Source organism: Lichenostomus cassidix, unplaced genomic scaffold (assembly GCF_008360975.1).
Source record: "Lichenostomus cassidix isolate B80296 unplaced genomic scaffold, HeHo_3.0 HiC_scaffold_34, whole genome shotgun sequence".
Classification (NCBI taxonomy): domain Eukaryota; kingdom Metazoa; phylum Chordata; class Aves; order Passeriformes; family Meliphagidae; genus Lichenostomus; species Lichenostomus cassidix.
This window is the reverse complement of record NW_028147431.1, coordinates 656,918-681,249: the sequence shown is the minus strand read 5'-3', so window position 1 is coordinate 681,249 and position 24,332 is coordinate 656,918. Positions and strand designations below refer to the sequence as shown.

General features: G+C 46.9%; 1 protein-coding gene across 3 annotated transcripts in view; it reads left to right on the top strand.

Moving 5' to 3' along the window:
• The window catches only part of LOC146423075 (arf-GAP with coiled-coil, ANK repeat and PH domain-containing protein 1-like), a 29,308-nt gene extending 5,286 nt beyond the window's left edge, over positions 1-24,022 (top strand). For 2 of the 3 annotated variants that reach the window (XM_085045112.1, XM_085045111.1), the window contains 15 exons: positions 761-818; positions 1,255-1,374; positions 2,689-2,742; positions 3,449-3,507; positions 4,706-4,889; positions 6,985-7,029; positions 8,125-8,220; positions 8,923-8,997; positions 9,989-10,101; positions 12,474-12,525; positions 13,853-13,953; positions 14,982-15,078; positions 17,901-18,082; positions 21,596-21,665; positions 23,923-24,022. In XM_085045112.1, coding sequence (XP_084901238.1) covers positions 761-818; positions 1,255-1,374; positions 2,689-2,742; positions 3,449-3,507; positions 4,706-4,889; positions 6,985-7,029; positions 8,125-8,220; positions 8,923-8,997; positions 9,989-10,101; positions 12,474-12,525; positions 13,853-13,953; positions 14,982-15,078; positions 17,901-18,082; positions 21,596-21,665; positions 23,923-24,021 — 1,405 coding nt within the window. In that variant the 3' untranslated portion in view covers position 24,022. The remainder of the gene's footprint in view (positions 1-760; positions 819-1,254; positions 1,375-2,688; positions 2,743-3,448; positions 3,508-4,705; positions 4,890-6,984; positions 7,030-8,124; positions 8,221-8,922; positions 8,998-9,988; positions 10,102-12,473; positions 12,526-13,852; positions 13,954-14,981; positions 15,079-17,900; positions 18,083-21,595; positions 21,666-23,922) is intronic. The other variant, XM_085045113.1, reaches the window with a different exon arrangement.
• Positions 24,023-24,332: the final 310 nt, after the last annotated feature.

The following is a 24,332-nucleotide window of genomic DNA, read 5'->3' as shown; positions in this document are numbered from 1 at the left end:
AACTCCCCAAATCCCCCAAAACTGCCAAAATCCCCAAAACGCCCCAAAATCCTCCCCAAACCTCCAGACCCCCAAAGTTCTCCCAAAACTCCCCAAAATCCTCTCAAAACTCCCAAAATCCTCCCAAAATGCCCCAAACTCCTCCAAATCCCCCAAAATCCTCCCAATCCCCTCCAGGACCCCCAAATTCTGAAAATCTGCCAAAACTCCCAAAATCCCCAAATCCCCCTAAAACTCCCCAAATCCTCCAAAACTCCCCCAAATCCCCCAAAACTCCCAAAATTCCCCAAATGCCCCAAACTCCAAGATTCCCCAAATCCACCAAAATCCCCCATATCCTCCCAAACGTCCCCTAAATCCTCCCAAACTCCAAAATCCTCCAAAACTCCCGGATCCCCCAAACTCCCCAAATCCACCAAAACTCCACAAAATTCTTCACAAAATCCCCCCAAAATCCCCCGAAAGCTCCCCAAATCCTCCTAAAACTGCCCAAAACTCCCAAATTCCCCAAAATCCACCAAAACGCCCCGAAACTCCCCCAAAATTCCTCCAAAATCCCCCAAATCCCCCAAATCCTCCCAAATCCTCCAAGACCCCCAAAATTCCCTAAAGTCCCCAAAACTCCCCAAAATTCTGAAAACTCCAAAATCCCCCCACAATCCCCAAAATCCCCCCAAATCCTCCCAAAACTCCCCCCAAATCCCCCAAAACCCCCCAAAATCCCCCCAAAATCCCCCAAAAATCCCCCAAATCCCCGCAGGGCCGCAGTGGAGGAGGCAGAGGCAGATGCAGCTGAACTCGAGACTCACCTGGAGAAGGTGGGAAAGAGGAGAAACCCCAAATTTGGGGATTTTGGGGATTTTTTGGGGTGATTCAGGTGGATTTTGGGATTTTTTGGGGTGATTCTGGTGGATTTTGGGATCCCCTCGGCCTTGACCTTCCGGGGAGATTTTGGGGTGGAATTTTGGGGGATTTTCGGGTGAATTTTTGGGGATTTTCGGGTGAATTTTTGGGGATTTTCGGGTGAATTTTTGGGGATTTTGGGGTGAATTTTGGGGGATTTTGGGGTAAATTTTGGGGGATTTTGGGGTGAATTTTTGGGGTGATTCTGGCCGATTTTGGGGTGGATTTTGGGATAATTTCAGTGAGTTTTTTGGGGTGATTCTGGCCAGTTTTGGGGTGGATTTTGGGGTAATTTCAGCGGTTTTTAGGGTGATTTTTTGGGGTAATTCCAGCCGATTTTGGGCTCCCCAGGTGCTGAAGCTCTGCTCGGCTGTGCTGGAGGCTGGGAAGGTTCTGGAAAGTTCCAGCAGAGCTTTCGCTGCTGGGCTGAGGGAGTTGGCAGGGAATCCCCGGGGAGACCCTCTGGTGCAGGTGAGACCCAAAATAACCCAAAAAAATACCCTAAAAATAACCCAAAACCCCAAAAAAATACCCAAAAATACCCTGGGGAGACCCTCTGGTGCAGGTGAGACCCAAAAATACCCCAAAAAAAATACCCTAAAAATAACCCAAAGCCCCAAAAAAATACCCAAAAATCCCCTGGGGAGACCCCCTGGTGCAGGTGAGACCCAAAAATAACCCCAAAAATACCCCAAAATAACACAGGGAGACCCCCTGGTGCAGGTGAAACCCAAAAATACCCCAAAAATACCCTAAAAATAACCCAAAACCAAAAAAAATACCCAAAAATACCCTGGGGAGACCCTCTGGTGCAGGTGAGACCCAAAAATACCCTAAAAATAACCCAAAACCAAAAAAAATACCCAAAAATACCCTGGGGAGACCCTCTGGTGCAGGTGAGACCCAAAAAACCCGAAAAAACAGAAAAAAAATACCCCAAAACCTCCAAAAAATACCCAAAAATACCCCGGGGAGACCCTCTGGTGCAGGTGAGACCCAAAAAATACCCCAAAAAACCCCAAAATAACACAGGGAGACCCCCTGCTGCAGGTGAGACCCAAAAAACCCCCAAAAATACCCCAAGAAACCCAAAAAATACCCCAAAAACCCCAAAAAATAACCCAGAATCCCCAACGAGACCCCCTGGTGCAGGTGAGACCCAAAAATAACCCCAAAAATACCCCAAAAACCAAAAAAATACCCCAAAAACTCCAAAAAATAACCCAGAATCCCCGGGGAGACCCTCTGGTGCAGGTGAGACCCAAAAAATACCCAAAAAATACCCCAAAAATACCCTAAAAATAACCCACAAAAAAAAAAAAATACCCAAAAATACCCTGGGGAGACCCTCTGGTGCAGGTGAGACCCAAAAATACCCAAAAAAATACCCCAAAAAATACCCCAAAAAACCCCAGGGAGACCCTCTGGTGCCGGTGAGACCCCAAAAAACCCCAAAACCCCAAAACCTGGGGAGTTTTGGGAAGTCCTGGAATGAATTTTGGGGTTTCCTGAAGTAAATTTTGGGATTCCAGAACTGAATTTTGTGAACTTTGGGTTTCCTGAATAGATTTTTTTGAATTTTGGGTTTCCTGAACAGAATTTAGAGTTTCCCAAGATGAATTTTGGGTTTCCTTTACTGAATTTTGTGAATTTTGGGTTTCCTGAACTGAATTCTGTGTTTCCTGCACTGAATTTTGTGAACTTCGGGTTTCCTGAATAGATTTTTTTGAATTTTGGGTTTCCCGAACTGAATTTTGGGTTTTTTTCCCCCAAATTTCCCCGCAGGAAGCTCTGGAGAAATTCTGCGACTCGCTGGAGCAGATGATTGACAGCCAGGAGGTCAGCAGGCCACGCCCCCCCGCTAAGCCACACCCACTCCCTCCCAAGCCACGCCCACCCCTTGAAGCCACGCCCCTTCCTCTAGGACCACGCCCACCTCACCACGCCCTCTTGACACAAACCACGCCCACTCATCTTTAAGCCACGCCCACTTAAAAACAAGCCACGCCCCTTTCCCATCAAGCCACACTCCTTAATGGCCAGCCCTATTTTGCATAACCACGCCCACCGCACAGAAGCCACGCCCCTTTCCCCAATCCCACGCCCATTCATTTAAGCCACGCCCCTTTCTACTCACCCTGTTTTGCATGGCCACGCCCACGAGAATTGGCCACGCCCATTGAACACAAGCCACGCCCCCTTTCAAAGCACACCGCACCCACTTGTGGCTGGCCGCATCGCCCCTCATTTGCATAGCCACGCCCCTTTCATACAAAGCCACGCCCCTTTTCAGACCGCGCCCATTCTGCCCCGCCCCTTGCCAAGCCCCGCCCATCCTCTAGCATGGCCACGCCCACTTCATCCTTCACCACGCCCATTTCCAACTTGGCCACGCCCCTTCCGATCAGGCCACGCCCCTTCTTATCAGGCCACACCCTCTCCCGGCCGGACCACGCCCCTTTTTCTGTCTGACACGCCCTTTTCTGGCGTGGCCACGCCCCTTTTGTGCTGGCCACGCCCCCCACGCCTTGGCCCCGCCCCCCAGGAGCTGCGGAGTGTTACCCAGAATGCTTTGCGGAGACACCTGGAGCCTCTGCTGAGAGAGTGAGGGGATTTGGGGATTTGGGAATTTTGGGGGATTTTGGGGAATTTGTTTGGGAGTGAGGGGATTTGGGGGAATATTGGGGGTTGGAGTGATTTAGTATGAATTTTGGGTGATTTTGGGTGATTTTGGGGATTTAATGGGATTTTGGGTGGATTTTGGGGGATTTGGGGGGAATTTGGGGGTTTTGGAGAGAATTTGGGGTGAATTTCAGTATTTTTGGGTGATTTTGAGGGGGATTTTGGGAATTTGGGGTGAATTTGGGTATTTTTTGTGATTTTGGGGATTTTGAGGTGAATTTGGGGATTTTGGGGGATTTTGGGGGAATTTGGGGTATATTTTGGGTGGTTTTGGGGGAATTTTGGGTTAAATTTGGGGTGATTTGGGGGGATTTTGGGTAATTTTGGGGGGAATTTGGGGGTTTTGTGTGGATTTGGGATGAATTTTGGGATTTTTGGGTGATTTTGGGGGGAATTGGGGATTAAGGGTGGATTTGGGGGATTTTGGGTTAGTTTTGGGCTAATTTGGGCTATTTTTGGGTCCCCCCAGCTCCCTCCGCGCTCTCAGGGTAGTTAATCCCCAGTTTTAGGAAAATTTTGGGCTAATTTCGGGCTGATTTTGGGCTAATTTGGGGTATTTTCGGGTTCCCCCAGCTCTCTCTGCGCTCTGAGGGTGATTAATCCCCAATTTCAGGATGATTTCAGGATAATTTGAGGATAATTTCAGGGTAATTTCTGGATGATTTCAGGATGATTCCAGGATAATTCCAGGATGATTTCAGGATAATTTCAAGACAGTTTCAGGATAATTTCAGGATAATTTCAGGACAATTTCAGGACAATTTTGGGTTAATTTTGGGTTATTTTCACCCCCAGCTCCCTGCGCTCTCTGAGGGTGATTAACCCACAATTTCAGGATAACTTCTGGATAATTTCAGGATAATTTCAGGATAATTTCAGGGTAATTTCAGGATGACTTCAGGATAATTTCAGGATAATTTCAGGACAATTTCGGGCTATTTTTGGGCTATTTTCGGGTTAATTTTGGCTAATTTCACCCCCAGCTCCCTCCGCGCTCTGAGGGTAGTTCACTGATAACTTCAGGATAATTTCAGGATAACTTTGGGCTATTTTTGGGTTAACTTTGGGTTAATTTCAGGGTGACTTTTGGGCTAATTTGGGCTGTTTTTCTCTCCCCCAGCTCTCTGCGCTCGCTGCACTCGGCCGGCCGGCAGCGCTGCCGTTCGGCGGAGCTCCTGCAGGGGGCGCTGTCGCACCACGCCGAGGTTCCTCGCCGGCGCCCCCTGGAGGCTCAGGAGGCTGCGGCGGCGCTGGGCGGGGCGAGGGGCGTGGCCAGGGCCAGGGGGCTGGACTACGTGCTGCAGGTGGGCGGGGCCAGGGACAGGGGGCGGGGCTTGATGGAGTGGGCGTGGTCAGGGCAAGGGGGCTGGGCTATGTGCTACAGATGGGCGGGGCTTGGCTGGTGGGCGTGGTCAGTGCAAGGGGGCTGGGCTATGTGCTGCAGGTGGGCGTGGTCAGGGCCAGGGGGCGGGACTATGTGCTGGAGGTGGGTGGGGCTTGAGGGGTGGGCGTGGTCTGGGGACAGGGGGCTGGACTATGTGCTGGAGGTGGGCGGGGCTAGGGACAGGGGGCGGGGCTACGTGCTGCAGGTGGGCGGGGCTTGATTGGATGGGCGTGGCTAGGATCAGGGGCTGGGCTATGTGCTGCAGGTGGGCGTGGCTTGGCTGGTGGGTGTGGTCAGGGCAAGGGGGCTGGGCTATGTGCTGCAGGTGGGCGGGGCTTGAGGGGTGGGCGTGGTCAGGGCCAGGGGGCGGGACTACGTGCTGCAGGTGGGCGGGGCTTGATGAGGGGGCGTGGTCAGGGCAAGGGGGCTGGACTATGTGCTGCAGGTGGGCGTGGCTAGGGACAGGGGGCGGGACTATGTGCTGCAGGTGGGCGGGGCTTGAGGGGATGGGCGTGGTCTGGGACAGAGGGCTGGGCTATGTGCTGCGGGTGGGCGTGGTCAGGGCAAGGGGGCTGACTATGTGCTGCAGGTGGGCGGGGCTTGATGGAGTGGGCGTGGCCATGGCCAGGTGGGCGGGGCTTAATGGGAAGGGACTGGCGAGGGGTGGACTAGGTGCTGCAGGTGGGCGGGGCCTAAATTGGGTGGGCGTGGCCAGGGTTAGGAGATGTGCTGCGGGTGGGCGGGGCTTGGCTTGTGGGCGTGGTCTGGGACAGGAGGCGGGACTACGTGCTGCAGGTGGGCGGGGCTTGATGGAGGGGGCGTGGCTAGGGCCAGGGGGCGGGGCTACATACTGCAGGTGGGCGGGGCTTGGTGGAGGGGGCGTGACCAGAGAGAGAGGGATGTGGGCAATGTGCTGCAGGTGGGCGGGGCTTGATTGGTGGGCGTGGCCAGGGCCAGAGGGATGGGCCATGTGCTGCGGGTGGGCGGGGCTTGATGGAATGGGTGTGGCCAGGGTTAGTATAAGCGCTGCAGGTGGGCGGGGCTTGGCTGGTGGGCGTGGCTAGGGTCAGGGGGCTGGACTAGGTGCTGCAGATGGGCGGGGCTTGATGGGGTGGGTGTGGTCAGGGCCAGGGGGGTGGGCTGTGTGCTGCAGATGGGCGGGGCTTGACAGCGTGGGAGGGGCTTTCATGGAGGGGGTGTGGCCAGAGAGAGGGGGCGGAGAATGTGCTGCAGGTGGGCGGGGCTTGATGGAGGGGGCGTGGCCAGAAAGGGAGGGATATGGGCTCTGTGCTGCGGGTGGGCAGGGCTTCACTGGTGGGCGTGGTCAGGGTCAGGATATGTGCTGCAGGTGGGCGGGGCTTCAGCAGGGTGGGCGTGGTCAGGGGCGGGGTTGGAACATGTCCTGGAGGTGGGCGGGGCTTAGTGAGTGGGTGTGGCTTGTGGGATGGGCACGGATGTGCGCTGCAGTGGGCGGGGCTTGATGGGGTGGGCGTGGCTTTGATATGGTGGGCGTGGCCTGGGATAGGGCTGGGGTGTCAGCAGGTGGGCGGGGCTTGATGGGATGGGCGTGGTCAGGGGATGGGGCGGGGCTGTGGCCAATGGATGGGCGGGGCTTAGCAGGGCGTGGCAAAGGGTGGGAGGAACCAATGGGAAATGGCAAGGGGCGTGGCTTGGGATCAAGTGGGCGTGGCTTATGAAGGGGTGGGGCTGGTGGGCGGGGCTTAAATGGCTCAGCTGGGCGTGGTCTAAATGATCAAAGGGGCGGGGCTGGTCTCAAAGGGGTGGGGCTTACATGGGTGTGGTCGGTGGGCGTGGCTTATGCATTGGTGGGGTGGTGGGCGGGGCTTAATTTGGGTTAATTTGAGTTAATTGGGGGGTTAAAGGGGCGTGGCCGAGCAGGGCTGAGCTAAAATGGGCGGGGCTTAACTGGGTGTGGTCGTTGGGTGTGGCATGTGTGGGTGTGGCCTCGGTGGGCGTGGTCAGGCCACGCCCCCACCCCGCCCCTCCCCCCGCAGCTCAACGTGCTGCAGGACAAGAAAAAAACGGAAATTCTGCAATTCGTGAGTGAAAATTTGGGGCAATTTGGGGGATTTTTGGTGTCCTGGGAGTGGTTGTGACCCGAAAAACCCAAATTTCTGCTCTGAATCATCCCAAAACCCCCTAAAACACCCCAAAATTCCCTAATCCAGCCCCATTTTCCTAAAAAAACCACCTAAGAATCCAAAACTCCTTCAAACACCTGTTTTTCCCCCAAAAAATACCCCAAAATCCCCAAAACCACCCCAAAATACACCCCAAAATTCCCTGAAACCACCCCAAAAAACACCCCCCAATTCCCTAAAACTCCTCAAAATTCCCTAAAACTCCCCAAAATTCCCCCAAAACTCCCCCAAAGTTCCCCCAAAATTCCCCAAAATCTTGCTTAAATACCCCCGTCTCCACCCTGAAACCCCAAAAATTCCCCTAATTCCCCAAAATTCCCCAAAAAAATCCCCAAAATTCCCTAAACCCCCAAATTCCCCAAAATTCCCCTAAAATTCACCAAAATTCCCCCAAAAACTCCCCCAAACACTCAAAATCTTCCTTAAATACTGCTGTTTCCACCCCAAAACTCCCAAAAATTCCCCAAATCTACCCAAAATTCCCTAAAATTCCCCAAAACTCCCCAAAATTCCCCTAAAACTCCCCAAAACTCCCCAAAATTCCCCAAAAATCCTGAAAATTCCCGTAAAATTCCCCAAAATTCTCTAAAAATATTCCCTAAAATCCCCCAAATTTCCCCAAAACTCCCCAAAATTCCCCAAAAATTCCCCAACATTCCCAAAAAATTCCCCACAATTCCCCAAAACTCCCCAAAAATTCCCCCAAATTCCCCAAAAACTCCCCAAATTCCCCTAAAATTCCCTAAAATTCCCCAAAATTCCCTAAATGAATTTCCCAAAATTCCCCAAAATTCCCTAGAACTCCCCAAAACTCCCCAAAATTACCCTAAAATTCCCTAAAACTCCCCAAAAATTCCCCCAAATTCCCAAAAATTCCCCAAAAAAATTCCCCAAAACTCCCCATAATCCCCCAAAACTCCCCAAAAATTCCCCCAAATTCCCCGAAATCCCCTAAAACTCCCCAAAATCACCTAAATTCCCCAAATCCCGCAGGTTTTGGCGCTGCTGGAAGCTCAAGCTGCGTTTTTCAGCCGCGGCCACCAGGGGGCGACAGCGACCCGAGAGTACCGCGGCCAGCTGGGGGCGCAGGTGGGAATATCCCCAAAATCCCCCAAAATCACCCCAAAATCACCCCCAAAATAGCCCAAAAATAGCCCAAAATCACCCCAAAAATCACACCAAAAATACCCCAAAATCAGCCTAAAATCACCCAAAAAATCACACCCAAAATCACACCAAAAATCCCCCAAAATCACCCCAAAAACACCCCAAAAATAGCCCAAAACCACCCCAAAATCACCCCATCGTCATCCAAAATTCCCTTAAGTCACCCGAAATTCCCCAAAATGCCACAAAATCAACGAAAAATTCCCTTCAATCACCCCAGAAAACCCCAAAATCACCCCCAAATCACCCCAGAATCAACCAAAAATCGCCCAAAAATCACGCAAAATCCACCAAAATACACCACAAATCACCCCAAATCCCCCCAAAATTTCAGATTCTCTGATTTCAGAGTCCCTGAATTCCGGGGATTTTGGGGAATTTCTCCGATTTTTGGAATCTCTGAATCTCTGATTTCAGAGTCCCTGAATTTGGGGGATTTTGGGGGATTTCTCTGATTTTGTAATCTCCAAATCTCTAATTTCGGAGTCCCTGAATTTGGGGGATTTTGGGGAATTTCTGTGATTTTTGGGTCTCTGATTCTCTGATTCCGGAGTCCCTGAATTTTGGGGATTTTGGGGAATTTCTCTGATTTTTGGGTTTCCAAATCTCCCTTTTCCTCTGCAGCTGGAGCAGAACGAGCTGGAAGGAGCTCGGCGCCAGCGAGACTTGGAGCAAAGACACCATTGGCTGCTGCAGCAGGTGGGCGTGGCCAGTCAAAAAGGGGCGTGGCCAGGCCGGGAGGGGGCGTGGCCAACCAAAAGGGGCGTGGCTCTCTCAAGGGGGCGTGGCCTAACAGCAATGGGATGTTTTTTTATTGGGGCGTGGCTTGGATGGGTGTGGCTCGGAGTGGGCGTGGTCTGAAGGTGGGTGGGACTATATTTAGATCCAGGAGTGGGCGTGGCTCTGTGTGATTGGCAGCACGGGAGGGGCGTGGCTAGTGTTGATTGACAGCTGGATTGATTGGTTGATGGGGTCAGGACGGGATGATTGACAGGCAGCTAGGGGTGTGGCCTGGCTGTGATTGACAGCTGTGGGCAGTCTCAAGCTGATTGACAGCTCTGGGAAGGGGGCGTGGCTAGCATTGATTGACAGGTGAGGCAATTGATTCGGGCGGTGGGCGTGGCCAGGGATGATTGACATGCAGTTAGGGGCGTGGCCTGGCTGTGATTGACAGCTGTGGGCAGAGTTGATTGACAGCTCCAGGCAGAGTAAATCTGATTGGCAGCTCTGGGACGGGGGCGTGGCTAGCATTGATTGACAGGTGAGGCTGTTTATTGATGTGGTGGGCATGGCCAGGGATGATTGACAGGCAGTTAGGGGTGTGGCCTGGCTGTGATTGACAGCTGTGGGCACAGTAAATTTGATTGGCAGCTCTGGGAGGGGGCGTGGCTAGTATTGATTGACAGGTGATGCCATTGATTCAGGCGGTGGGCGTGGCCAGGGATGATTGACAGGCAGTTAGGGGCGTGGCCTGGCTGTGATTGACAGCTCTGGGCCGACTCAAGCTGATTGGCTGCTCCGGGAGGGGGGCGTGGCCTGCCCGGCGGGGCTCGGGGGCGTGGCCTGCGCTGATTGGCTGCTCCGGGAGGGGGGCGTGGCCTGACCGCGGGGCTCGGGAGCGTGGCCTGCGCTGATTGGCTGCTCCGGGAGGGGCTCGGGGGCGTGGCCTGCGCTGATTGGCTGCCCGCAGGACCTGACGCAGGAGGAGGTGGGCGTGGCCGCGGGGGAGGCGGGGCCTGAGGCCACGCCCATGGAGGGTTACCTGTTCAAGAGGGCGAGCAACGCCTTCCGCACCTGGAGCAGGTGAGGGGAGCCTGAAAACACCCGAAATTAGCCAAAATTACCCCAAAACCACCCGAAATTACCCCAAAAACACCCGAAATACCCCAAAAAATGACAGAAATTACCTCAAAAATACCCAAAACCACCCGAAATTAGCCCAAAAATGACCGAAATTAGCCCAAAAACTGATCTGAGATACCCAAAAAATGACCGAAATGACCCAAAATCACCCGAAAATACCAAAAAAATGACCGGAAATACCAAAAAAACCCCAAAATTAGCCCAAAAATTACCAAAATTACCCCAAAAATACCCCCAAACAACCCGAAATTAGCCCAAAAAACACCTCAAAAACACCCGAAATACCCCAAAAAATGACCGAAATTACCTCAAAAATACCCAAAACCACCCGAAATTAGCCCAAAAATGACCGAAATTACCCCAAAAACACCCCAAAACCACCCGAAATACCCCAAAAATGGCCGAAATTACCCAAAAAACACCCGAAATTAGCCCAAAAACACCCCAAAACCACCCGAAATACCCCAAAAAATGACCGAAATTACCCCAAAAACTGGCCAGAGATACCCAAAAAATGACCGAAATGACCCAAAATCACCCGAAAATACCAAAAAAATGACCGAAATTACCCAAAACCACCCGAAATTAGCCCAAAATGACCAAAATTACCCCAAAAATACCCCCAAACAACCCGAAATTAGCCCAAAAAACACCCCAAAACACCCGAAATACCCAAAAAATGACAGAAATTACCCAAAAAACACCCAAAATGAGCCCAAAAATGACCGAAATTACCCAAAAAATACTCGAAATTAGCCCAAAAACACCCCAAAACCACCCGAAATTATCCCAAAAAAGACCAAAATTAGCCCAAAAACTGATCTGAGATACCCAAAAAATGACCGAAATGACCCAAAATCACCCAAAAATACCCAAAAAATGACCAAAATTACCCCAAAAATACCCCCAAACAACCTGAAATTAGCCCAAAAAACACCCCAAAAACACCCGAAATACCCCAAAAAATGACCGAAATTACCCAAAAAACACCCCAAAACCACCCGAAATTAGCCCGAAAATGACCGAAATTACCCCAAAACTGCCCAGAGATACCCAAAAAATGACCGAAATGACCCAAAATCACCCGAAAATACCAAAAAAATGACCGGAAATACCAAAAAAACCCAAAAATTAGCCCAAAAATTACCAAAATTACCCCAAAAATACCCCCAAACAACCCGAAATTAGCCCAAAAAACACCCCAAAAACACCCGAAATACCCCAAAAAATGACTGAAATTACCCAAAAAACACCCAAAATTAGCCCAAAAATGACCAAAAATACCCCAAAAACACCCCAAATGAGCCCAAAAATGACCGAAAATACCCAAAAATGCTCCAACACCACCCGAAATTGTCCCGAAAACACCCAAAATTAGCCCAAAAACACCCGAAATTTCCCTAAAAACACCCAAAATACCCTCAAAACTGACCAGAAATACCCAAAACCGCTCAAAATTACCCCAAAAAACACCCCAAATTACCCAAAAATACCCCAAACCACCCGAAATTAGCCCAAAACCACTCGAAATTACCCTAAAAACACCCAAAATTACCCCAAAACCACTCGAAATTAGCCCAAAAATGACCGAAATTACCCCAAAACTGACCAGAGATACCCAAAAAATGACCAAAATTACCCAAAAAACACCCCAAAACCACCCAAAATTGCCCCCAAAACACCCGAAATTAGCCCCAAAATGCCTCCAAACCACCCAGAAATAACCCAAAATACCCAGAAATACCCCAAAAACCACCCAAAATTACTCCCAAAACCACTGGAAATACCCAAAACTACCCAGAAATAACCCAAAACTCCCCAAAATTCCCCCAAATCCCCCCAAAACTCCCTAAAAATATCCAAAGTTTCCCCAAACTCCCTAAATTCCCCAAATCCCACAAATTTCTCTCAAAATCCCCCAAATCCCCAACCCCCAAATCCCCCAAAACTCCCTAAAATATCCAAAATTTTCCAAAATTCCTAAATAGCGCCAAACTCCCCAAAATTCCCCCAAACTCCCTGAAACCTCTCAATTCCTACCCAAAACTCCCAAAATTCCCAAAATTCCCCCAAAATCCCCAAATTTCCCCAAAATTTCCCCAAACTCCCCAAAACTCCCCAAAACTCCCCAAAATTTCCCCAAAATTCTCCCGAAACTCCCAAAATTTACCCAAATTCCCCAAAATTCCCCTAAAAATATCCCAAAACTCCTGCAAACTCCTCAAATTCCCCCAAATCCCCCAGATTTTCCCAAACTCCCCAAAATTCCCCCAAAATTCCCCAAAATCCCCAAATTCCCGTTTCTCTCCCAGGCGCTGGTTCTTCATCCGGAACAACCAACTGCTGTACCTGAAACGAGCCAGGGTGGGATTGGGATTTTGGGGGATTTTGGGGAATTTTGGGGGATTTGGGGGAATTTGGGGGGAATTTTGGGAGATTTTGGGGGATTTTGGGGAATTTTGGGGAGAATTTGGGGGATTTCGGGGATTTCTGTGGGTTTTTGGGAGATTTTAAATTTGAATTAATTTTGGGATTTTGGGGATTTGGGAGATTTTGGGGAAATTTGAGGAATTTGGGGTGATTTTGGGGATTTTGGGAGACTTTAAATTTGGGAAATTTGAGGGAATTTGGGGGAAATTTGGGGATATTAGGGAATTTGAGAATTTTGGGGATTTTGGGGATTTTGGGGAGAATTTGGGGGATTTTGGGGATTTTGGGGTTTTTACAATTTGTGGGGTTTTTGAGTTTTGATTTTGAGGAATTTTTGGGGACTTTGGAATTTGGGATTTTGGAATTTGAGAAATTTGGGGATTTTGGGAAAATTTGAGGATTTGGGGGAATTTTGGGGGAATTTGTGATTTCAGGATTTGGAGAATTTTGGGAGATTTGGGGAATTTTGGGAGATTTGATTTTGGGAAATTTGGGGGATTTGGGGAATTTTTGGGAGTTTTGGGAGATTTTGTGTGGATTTGGGGGAATCTTGGAGAATCTTGGGGAATTTTAGGAAATTTTGGGGAATTTGGGGGATTTGGGATGATTTTGGGATCCTTTGGGGTAAATTTTTCCAGAATATTTTTCTAGAATTTTCCATTTTCAAAGCCATTTTTAGGGCAATTTTTGGGTTTTTTTTTGGTAGAATTTTGGTGTTTTTTTGGGTTTTTTTTGTGTAGAACTTTGGGGATTTTTTGTGTAGAATTTGGGGATTTTTTGGGATCATTTCTCCGGCGGGTTTGGGGTTGGGATTTGGGGGATCTGAGGGTTTTTTTGGGGATTTTTTGGGGATTTTTGGTGGTTTTTTGGGTATAACTTTGGGGATTTTTTGGGTAGAACTTTGGGGATTTTTGGGGACAATTTGGGGATTTTTGGGGGTTTTTTGGGTAAAACTTTGGGGGTTTTGGGTTTTTTTTTTTGGTTTTTTGGGTAGAACTTTGGGGTTTTTTTTGGTTTTTTGGGTAGAACTTTGAGGTTTTTTGGGGTTTTTTGGGGTTTTTTTGTGTATAACTTTGGGGTTTTTTTGGGTAAAACTTTGGGGTTTTTTGGGTAAAACTTTGGGGTTTTTTGGGGTTTTTTTGGGGTTTTTTGGGTATAACTTTGGGGATTTTTTGTGTAGAATTTTGGGATTTTTGGGATCATTTCCCGGCAGTTTGGGGTTGGGATTTTTGGGATCTGAGGGTGTTTTTGGGGTCTCCAGGACCCCCCGACGGTGGTGATTGAGGATCTCAGGCTCTGCACTGTCAAACTCTGTCCTGAGCTGGAGAGACGATTCTGCTTCGAGCTCCTCTCGCCCACCAAGTGAGGAAAAACCCAAAAAAACCCCAAAAAAAACCCCAAAAAACCCGAAAAACCTGAAAAGGACCCAAAAATCCCGAAAAGGACCCCAATAACTCCAGAAAGGACCCCAAAAAGGACCCGAAAAACCCCAAAAAGGACCCCAAAAACACTGAAAAACGCCAAAAACCCAAAAAAATACCCAAAAATCCCAAAAAGGACCCCAAAAACCCTGAAAATGACCCCAAAAACCCCACAAAGGACCCCAAAATCCCCGAGAAGGACCCCAAAAACCCTGAAAACCCCGAAAAAAACCCCAAAACTCCAAAATCCCCAAGAAGGACCCCAAAAACCTCCCAAAACCCCTAAAAAGACCCAAAAACCCAGAAAAGGACCCCAAAAACCACCAAAAACCCTGGAAAAAACCCCAAAAACCATCCCAAAAAGAATCCCAAAAAGAATCCCAAAAATCCCAAAAAGGATCCCAAAAACACTGAAAAAAACCCAAAAAACCCCAGAAAGGACCCCAAAAACCCCCAAAATCCCCAAAAAGGACCCCCAAAACACGAAAAGGACCACAAAATACCCCAAAACCCCCAAAAGGACCCAAAATCCCCAAAAAGCCGGAAAAACCCCAAAACCCCCCAAAAATCCCAAAACCCAAAATCCCCAATAACCCAAACCCCAAAAGGACCCCAAAAAGGATCCTAGAAAGGACCCAAAAACCCCCAAAAGGACCCCAGAAAACCACCAAAACCCAAAAAAAGACCCCAAAACCCCAGGAAAAAAACACCAAAACCTCTGGAAAAAAACCCCAATCCCCCCGGGATCCCCAAAATCCCCTAAAAAAAACCCCAAAACCCCAGGAAAAAATCCCAAATCCCTAGGGAAAAACCCCTAAAACCTCTGAAAAAAACCCCAAACCCCCAGAAATTACCCCAAAACCTCTGAAAAAAACCCAAATCCCTGGGGAAAAAAACCTCAAATCCCCAGTAAAAAACCCCAAACCCCCAGAAAAGACCCCAAAACCCCCAAAATTCCCATTTTTTCAGGTCCTGTGTGCTGCAGGCAGAGTCAGGGCTGGCGCAGCGCCGCTGGGTGAGTTCAGTGCAGAGCAGCATCGCCTGTGCCTTCAGCCTCAGGGGAGAGGTGAGAAACACCCTGAAATGTCCTAAAAAAATCCCAAAAATATCCTAAAAATAGCCTGGGGTGGTCCTGAAAATATCCTGAAAATATCCTGAAAATATCCTGAAAATATCCTGAAAATATCCTGAAAATATCAAAAAATACCAAAAAAAAAAGCCAAAAATATCCCAAAAAATATCCCAAAAATACCCCAAAAATAGCCTAGAATAGTCCTAAAAATATCTTAAAAATATCCTGAAAATATCCCAGAAATACCCTGAAAAATCCCAGAAAAATATGGCAAAAACTGCCCAAAAATACCCCAAAAAATCACCCAAAAATACCCCAAAAATAACCTGGAATGGTCCTAAAAATATCCTGAAAATATCCTGAGATAGCCCCAAAAATATCAGAAAAATACCAGAAAAAATACCCCCAAAATACCCTGAAATATCCCAAAAAATATCCAAAACATACCCTGGAATAGCCCCAAAAAATATCCTGAAAATGTCCTGAAATATCCCAAAAAATATCCCAAAAATCTCCCAAAAATATCCCAAAAAATACCCCAAAAAATCGTAAAAAATGCTGCAAAAACAACCCCAAAACACCCCAAAATGTCCTCAAAAATATCCCAAAAACACCCCAAAAATAGCCTGGAATAGTCCTAAAAATATCCTGAAAATATCCTGAAAATATCCCAAAAAATATCCCAGAAAAATATGGCAAAAACCGCCAAAAAATACCCCAAAAAATACCCCCAAAAATACCCCAAAACCACCCCAAAAATATCCTGAAACAGCCCAAAAAATATCCCAAAAATACCTGAAAAATACCTGAAAAATACTGCAAAAATTACCCCAAAATGCCCCAAAAAATCCCTCAAAAACTACCCCAAAAGCTACCCTAAAAGACAAAAAAATGCCCCAAAATGCCCCAAAAACTGGCTCCAAAAATCCCCCAAAAAATCCCCCAAAAATACCCCAAAAATACCCTGAAATATCCCAAAAAATATCCTAAAAATATCGGAAAAATACCCACAAAATATGGCAAAAAGCACCCAAAGATATCCAAAAAAATCCCCCAAAAATCCCCTGAAATATCCCAAAAATACCCGAAAAATATGGCAAAAATCACCCAAAAATACCCCAAAAATAGCCTGAAATAGTCCTAACAATATCCTGAAAATATCCTGAAAATATCCCAAAATATCCAAAAAAAATCCCAAAAATACCCCGAAAAATATGGCAAAAACCACCCAAAAATCCCCCAAAAAATCCCCCAAAAACTACCCCAGAGCACCCCAAAATACCCCAAAAGCATCCCAAAAATACCCTGGAATAGCCCTGAAAATATCCTGAAAATATCCTGAAATAGCCCAAAAAATATGCCAAAAATACCCCAAAAAATACCCCAAAAATATGGCAAAAACTGCCCAAAAATACCCCAAAAAATCACCCAAAAATAGCCTGGATTAGCCCCAAAAATATCCCGAAAATATCAGAAAAATACCCAAAAAATATAGCAAAAATCATCCCAAAATCCCCTGAAATATCCCAAAAATACCCGAAAAAATACCTGAAAAATACGGCAAAAATCACCCCAAAATACTCCAAAACCACCCCAAAAATAACCTGAAATAGCCCAAAAAATATCCCGAAAATACCCCAAAAAATACCCAAAAAATATGGCAAAAAACATCGAAAAATACCCAAAAAATACCCTGAAATATCCCAAAATATCCCAAAAAATATCTCCAAAATACCCCAAAAAACACGGCAAAAACCATAAAAAAACTACCCCAAAAATAACACAAAAATACCCCAAAAATAACCCAAAAATATTCTGAAATATCCCAAAAAATACCCCGAAAACATCAGAAAAAAATGCTGCAAAAACACCCCGAAATACCCCAAAATCACCCCAAAACCATCCTGAAATATCCCAAAAACTATCCTGATAATACCCCAAAATCCACCCCAAACCTCTCCAAAAGTATCCCAAATTTCTCCCAAATCTCCCCCCCAGCCCCCTAATCAGATTTGGGGTCCCCAGGAGCCCCAAAAATCCCCCAATTTCCCCCAAAAATCCCCCAAATCCTCCCAAATCCTCCTAATTCTGCCGCAAATCACCCCAAAATCCACCCAAACCCCCCAAATCTCCCCCAAATTTCTCCTAAACCCCCAAATTTCTCCCAAATTTTCCCCAGGTCTGATTTGGGGTCCCCTGGGGATCCCCAGGAGCCCCAAATTCCCCCAAAATCCCCCAAATTGCCCCCAAAATTCCCCAAATTTCCCCAAAATCACCCCAAATCCCCCAAATTCCACCTGAAATCCTTGTAATTCCACCCCAAATCACCCCAAAATCCACCCCAAATCACCCCAAATTCCACCCAAAATAACCCCAAATTTCACCGAAATCACCCCAAATTTCTCCTAACCCCCAAATTTCCCCCAGCCCCCGTTTCAGACCCGGGGTCTCCGAAAATCCCCCAAATTCCCCTAAATCCCCCAAATTCACCCCAAAATCCCTCCTAATTCCACCCCAATTCACACCCCAATTCCACCCAATCACCCCAAATTCCACCCCAAATCCCCCAAATCTCCCCCAAAATCTCCCCAAATTTCTCCTAATCCCCCAAATTTCCCTCAGCCCCACATTTCAGCCTCGGGGTCCCCGAAAATCCCAAAATTCCCCCAAATCACCCCCAAAACCTCCAAATCCTCCCAAATCCTCCTAATTCCAACCCAATTCCACCCCAAATCACCCCCAAACCCCCCAAAAAATCCACCCTAAACCCCCAAAATTCCCCCAAATTTCTCCTAACCCCCCAAATTTCCCTCCAGCCCCCCGTTTCAGACCCGGGGTCCCCCGAAAATCCCCCAAATCCCCCGAAGCCAGCAGTGCTGTTGGCTGTGCTGAGCCTGGAGGGGAACAGGAGCTGCTGTGACTGCAGAGAGCCGCGGCCAGAGTGGGCAAGTGTCAACCTGGGCATCACCCTGTGCATCCAGTGCTCGGGCATCCACAGGTGAGACCCCAAAAGATCCTAAAAATATCCTAAAAGAGGGGAATCCCAAAAAAAACCCCAAAAAAATCCCATTAGAGAGCACCGAAATGCAGCCAAACTGAGCCAAATGCACCCAAATCCACCCAAAATCCACCTGAAATCCCAAAATCAAACATCACCCTGTGCATCCAGTGCTCGGGCATCCACAGGTGAGACCCTAAAAAACCCCAAAAGTTACCCCAAAAACAAAAAAAACCCCAAAAAAATCGGATTAGAATTGAAAAATCTCTGACAAAATAGAGTTAGAATAGAGCTCAGAGTGACCAAATCCACCAAAATCCACCCAAAATCCTAGATCTGACATCACCCTGTGCATCCAGAGCTCGGGCATCCACAGGTGAGACCCTAAAAGATCCTAAAAATATCCTAAAAGAGGGGAATCCCAAAAAAAACCCCGAAAAAATCGGATTAGAAACAAAAAATCCCCGAGAAAATAGAGTTAGAGAGCAGTGAAATCAACCCAAATCCACCCAAAATCCCAAATCTGACATCACCCTGTGCATGCAGTGCTCGGGGATCCACAGGTGAGACCCTAAAAGATCCAAAAAATATCCTAAAAGAGGAGAATCCCAAAAAAAACCCGAGAAAATCCCCCAAAAAATAAAAAAATCCTGAAAAAGTCCCATTAGAATAGAGCTCAGGGTGACCAAATCGACCCTAAATCCACCCAAAATCCCAAATCTGACATCACTGTGTGCTTCCAGTGCTCGGGGATCCACAGGTGAGACCCCAAAAGATCCCAAAAATATCCTAAAAGAGGGGAATCCCAAAAAAAACCCCAAAAAAATCCCATTAGGGAGCACTGAAATGCAGCCAAACTGAGCCAAATGCACCCAAATCGACCCAAAATCCACCTGAAATCCCAAAATCAAACATCACCCTGTGCATGCAGAGCTCGGGGATCCACAGGTGAGACCCCAAAAGATCCGAAAAACCCCAAAAGTTACCCCAAAAACAAAAAAAACCAAAAAAAAATGGGATTAGAATTGAAAAATCTGCAAGGAAATTGGGTTAGAATAGAGCTCAAGGTGACCAAATCAACCTAAATCCACCCAAAATCCCAAATCTGACATCACCCTGTGCATGCAGTGCTCGGGGATTCTCAGGTGAGACCCTAAAAGATCCGAAAAATATCCTAAAATTGGGGAATCCCAAATAAAACCTGAAGAAAATCCCCCAAAAAATAAAAAAATCGTGAAAAAATCCCATTATAATAGAGCTCAGGGTGCCCAAATCGACCCAAAATACACTTGAAATCCCAAATCAGACATCACCCTGTGCATCCAGTGCTCGGGGATCCACAGGTGAGACCCTAAAAGATCCTAAAAATATCCTAAAATTGGGGAATCCCAAAAAAAAACCCCAAAAAAATCAGATTAGAATTGAAAAATCTGCAAGGAAATTGGGTTAGAATAGAGCTGAGAGTGACCAAATCAACCCAAATCCACCCAAAATCCCAGACCTGGCATCACCCTGTGCATGCAGTGCTCGGGGATCCACAGGTGAGACCCCAAAAGATCCCAAAAATATCTTAAAATTGGGGAATCCCAAAAAAAACCCCGAAAAAATCGGATTAGAATTGAAAAATCTGCAAGGAAATTGGGTTAGAATAGAGCTCAGGGCATCAAAATCGACCCAAATCCACCCAAAATCCCAAATCTGACATCAACCTGTGCATCCAGTGCTCGGGGATTCTCAGGTGAGACCCTAAAAGATCCGAAAAATATCCTAAAATTGGGGAATCCCAAAAAAAACCCCAAAAAAATTGGATTAGAATTGAAAAATCTGCAAGGAAATAGAGTTAGAGAGCACCGAAATGCACCCAAATCTACCCAAAATCCCAAAATCAAACATCACCCTGTGCATGCAGTGCTCAGGGATCCACAGGTGAGACCCTAAAAGATCCCAAAAACCCCAAAAGTTACCCCAAAACCAAAAAAAACCCCGAAAAAATCGGGTTAGAAACAAAAAATCCCCGAGAAAATAGAGTTAGAGAGCAGTGAAATCAACCCAAATCCACCCAAAATCCCAAATCTGACATCACCCTGTGCATGCAGAGCTTGGGGATCCACAGGTGAGACCCTAAAAGATCCGAAAAACCCCAAAAGTTACCCCAAAACCAAAAAAAACCCCGAAAAAATCGGATTAGAAACAAAAAATCCCCAAGGAAATAGAGTTATTGAGCACCGAAATGCACCTAAATCCACCCAAAATCCCAAAATCTGGCATCACCCTGTGCATGCAGTGCTCGGGGATCCACAGGTGAGACCCTAACAGATCCTAAAAATATCCTAAAATTGGGGAATCCCAAAAAAAACCCCGAAAAAATCAGATTAGAATTGAAAAATCTGCAAGGAAATTGGGTTAGAATAGAGCTCAGAGTGACCAAATCCACTTAAATCCACCCAAAATCCCAAATCTGACATCACCCTGTGCATCCAGTGCTCAGGGATCCACAGGTGAGACCCCAAAAGATCCCAAAAATATCCTAAAAGAGGAGAATCCCAAAAAAAACCCCAAAAAAATCCCATTGGAATAGAGCCCAGGGTGACAAAATCAGTCCTAATGCACTGAAATCCACCCAAAATCCCCCAAAATCCCCCAAATTCCCCAAAAATTCCCCAAAAATTCCCCAAATTCTTCTGTTCCCCCAAAATTCCCCCAAATTCTCCCCAAATTCCCCCAAAATCCGCCAAAATTCCTCCAAAATTCCCCCCAAATTCCCTAGATTCCCCAAATCCCCAAGAAATCCCCAGAATCCCCAAAAATCCCCCAAAATCCCCAAAATTCCCCAAATTCCCCCAAATTTTCCCCAAAATCACCCAAAATCCCAAAAATAAAAAAAATCCCCAAATCCCCCAAATTCCTCCAAAATTGCTCCAAAATTCCCCCAAATTGCTCCTAAAATCCCCCAAAATCCCTTCCTAGTGCACCTCAGGGACCCCAAACACGCCAGCTTAAAATCCCCAAAATTTCAAATCCCCACAATCCCACAAATCCCCAAATTCTCAAAATCCCCAAAATTCACTCCAAATTCCCGAAACTTACCCAAAATCCCCAAATTTCAAAATCAAAAAAATCCCCTGTACCTCTAAAATCCCAAAAATCCCCCAAAAAATCCTTTCCCGACCTATGATTCCTCAAAACTCCTCAAATTCCTCCCAAAATCCCCCAAAATTCCCCAAAAATTCCAAAATTCTCCTAAATCCCCCTAAATTTCCTCTAAAATCCTCATAATTCCCTTCAAAATCCTCAAACCCCCTAAATCTCAAAAATCCCCAAAATTCCCCCCAAAATCCCCCACAATCCACCCAAAATTCCCCAAAATTGCCCAAATTTCTCCCCAAATCCCCCAAAATCCTACAAAAAATCCCTCTAAATCCCCCCAAAATTCCCCAAAATTCCCCAAAATTCCCCAAAACCCCCCAAAAACCCCAAAAAATCCCCAAAATCCCAAAATCCCAAACCCCACAGGAGTCTGGGTGTTCACCTGTCCAAGGTGAGATCTCTGACTTTGGACTCCTGGGAGCCTCAGCTGGTCAAGGTGAGCAGATTTGGGGAGATTTTGGGGAATTTTGGGGGTTTTGGGGAGATTTTGGGGGTTTTGGGGTTTTTTGGGTGGTTTTGGGGTGGTTTTGGGGACATTTGGGGGAGATTTTGGGGTTTTGGTGATTTTTGGGGTTTTGGGGAAATTTTGGGGGATTTGGGGGAATTTTTGGGGGATTTGGGGTTTTTTTGGGGGATTTGGGGTGATTTTTGGGAATTTTGGGGTTTTGGGTGTTGGGGGGTTTTTGGGGTTTTTGGGGTGATTTTGGGAGATCTGAGGTTTGTGGGGTTGATGAGTGATTTTGGGGAAATTTGGGGGATTTTGGGGGATTTGGGGGTGATTTTGGGGGAGTTTTGGGGGTTTTGGGTGTTTTTTGGAGTGTTTTGGGGTGATTTTTGGGGTTGTTTTTGGGGAATTTTTGGGGTGATTTTGGGTTGATTTTGGGGTTCTATCTGGGGTGGTTTTGGGGAATTTTTGGGGATATTTTGGGGTGATTTTTGGGGAATTTTTGGGGATATTTTGGGCTGATTTTGGGGTGATTTTGGACTGATTTTGGGCTGATTTTTGGGGTGATTTTGGGCTGATTTCGGGCTGATTTTGGGGAATTTTTGGGCTGATTTTGGGGTATTTTTGGGGTGGTTTTTGGAGTGATTTTGGGGAATTTTTGGGGCGGTTTCAGGCTGATTTTGGGCTGATTTCAGGCTGATTTTGGGTTGATTTTGGGGAATTTTTGGGGATATTTTGGGGTGATTTTTTGGGAACTTCTGGGGAATTTTTTGGCTGATTTTGAGCTGATTTTGGGCTGATTTTGGGATGTTTCTGGGGAATTTTTGGGGTGTTTTTTGGGGTGTTTTTGGGGATATTTTGGGGTGATTTTTTGGGAATTTCTGGGGAATTTTTGGGCTGATTTTGGGCTGATTTTGGGTTGATTTTGGGGTGGTTTTGGGGATATTTTGGGGTGGTTTTTGGGCTGATTTTGGGCTGATTTTTGGGCTGATTTTGGGGTGATTTTGGGGTTCCATTCTGTCTCTCCCCAGCTGATGCTGGAGCTGAGGAACAGGAGGGATTTTGAGGCAATTTGGGGATATTTTGGGGGGATTTTGGGGTGATTTTTGGGGAATTTTTAGGTTTTTGGGATGTTTTTGGGGAATTTTTTGGGATGATTTTGAGGTGTTTTTGGGATGTTTTTTGGGGTGTTTTTTTGGGAATTTTTGGGGATATTTTGGGGTGTTTTTGGGGAATTTTGGGTGTGGTTTTCGGATGGTTTTGGGGTGGTTTTCGGGGTGATTTTTGGAGCGATTTTTGGGAATTTTTGGGGTGATTTTGGGGTGTTTATGGGGAATTTTTGGGGAATTTTTGGGGAATTTTTGGGCTGATTTCGGGCTGATTTTGGGCTGATTTTGGGGTGTTTCTGGGGAATTTTTGGGGTGTTTTTTGGGGTGTTTTTGGGGATATTTTGGGGTGATTTTTTTGGAATTTCTGGGGAATTTTTGGGCTGATTTTGGGCTGATTTTGGGCTGATTTTTGGGCTGATTTTGGGCTGATTTTGGGGTTCCATTCTGTCTCTCCCCAGTTGATGCTGGAGCTGGAGAACAGGAGGGATTTTGGGGCAATTTGGGGATATTTTGGGGTGATTTTGGGGTGTTTTTGGGAATTTTTGGGGTGATTTTTGGGGAAGTTTTGGGCTGATTTTAGGGGGATTTTGGGGTGATTTTTTGGGAATTTTTGGGGCTGATTTCGGGGAATTTTTGGGCTGATTTTGGGGTATTTTTGGGGTGGTTTTTGGAGTGATTTTGGGGAATTTTTGGGGTGGTTTCGGGCTGATTTTGGGCTGATTTTGAGCTGATTTTGGGCTGATTTTGGGGCTGATTTTGAGCTGATTTTGGGGTGATTTTTTGGGAATTTTTGGGCTGATTTTGGGCTGATTTTGGGCTGATTTGGGGCTGATTTGGGGCTGATTTTGGGCTGATTTGGGGCTGATTTTGGGCTGATTTGGGGCTGATTTTGGGGCTGATTTTGAGCTGATTTTGGGCTGATTTTGAGCTGATTTTGGGCTGATTTTGGGGCTGATTTTGAGCTGATTTTGGGGTGATTTTTTGGGAATTTTTGGGCTGATTTTGGGCTGATTTTGGGCTGATTTGGGGCTGATTTTGGGCTGATTTGGGGCTGATTTGGGGCTGATTTGGGGCTGATTTTGGGCTGATTTTGGGCTGATTTGGGGCTGATTTTGGGCTGATTTTGGGGCTCTCCCCAGCTGATGCTGGAGCTGGGGAACGTCGCTCTCAACGGGATCTACGAGGCTCGGGTGGAGGAGTTGGGGGTCAGGAGGATCCAACCAGGCTGCTCGAGGTGAGAGAGACAGAGAGAGAGAATCCTCCCCAAATTGGGACCCCCCAGACACCCCCGAGACCCCAAAAAAACCCCAAAAAAATTCCCAAAAAACCCCGCAAAAAAACCACAAAAAACCACAAAAAAACCCGAAAAAAACCCCAAAAAACCCCAAATAACCAAAAAAAAATCCCAAAAAAACCCAAAAAACCTCCAAGAAAACCCAAAAAAACCCCAAAATCCAGGAGTTTCCAAAACAGACCAAAAAAACCCCAAAAAAACCCTAAAAAAACCCCAAAAAACCCAAAAAACCCAAACAACCCCCAAAAAACCCCA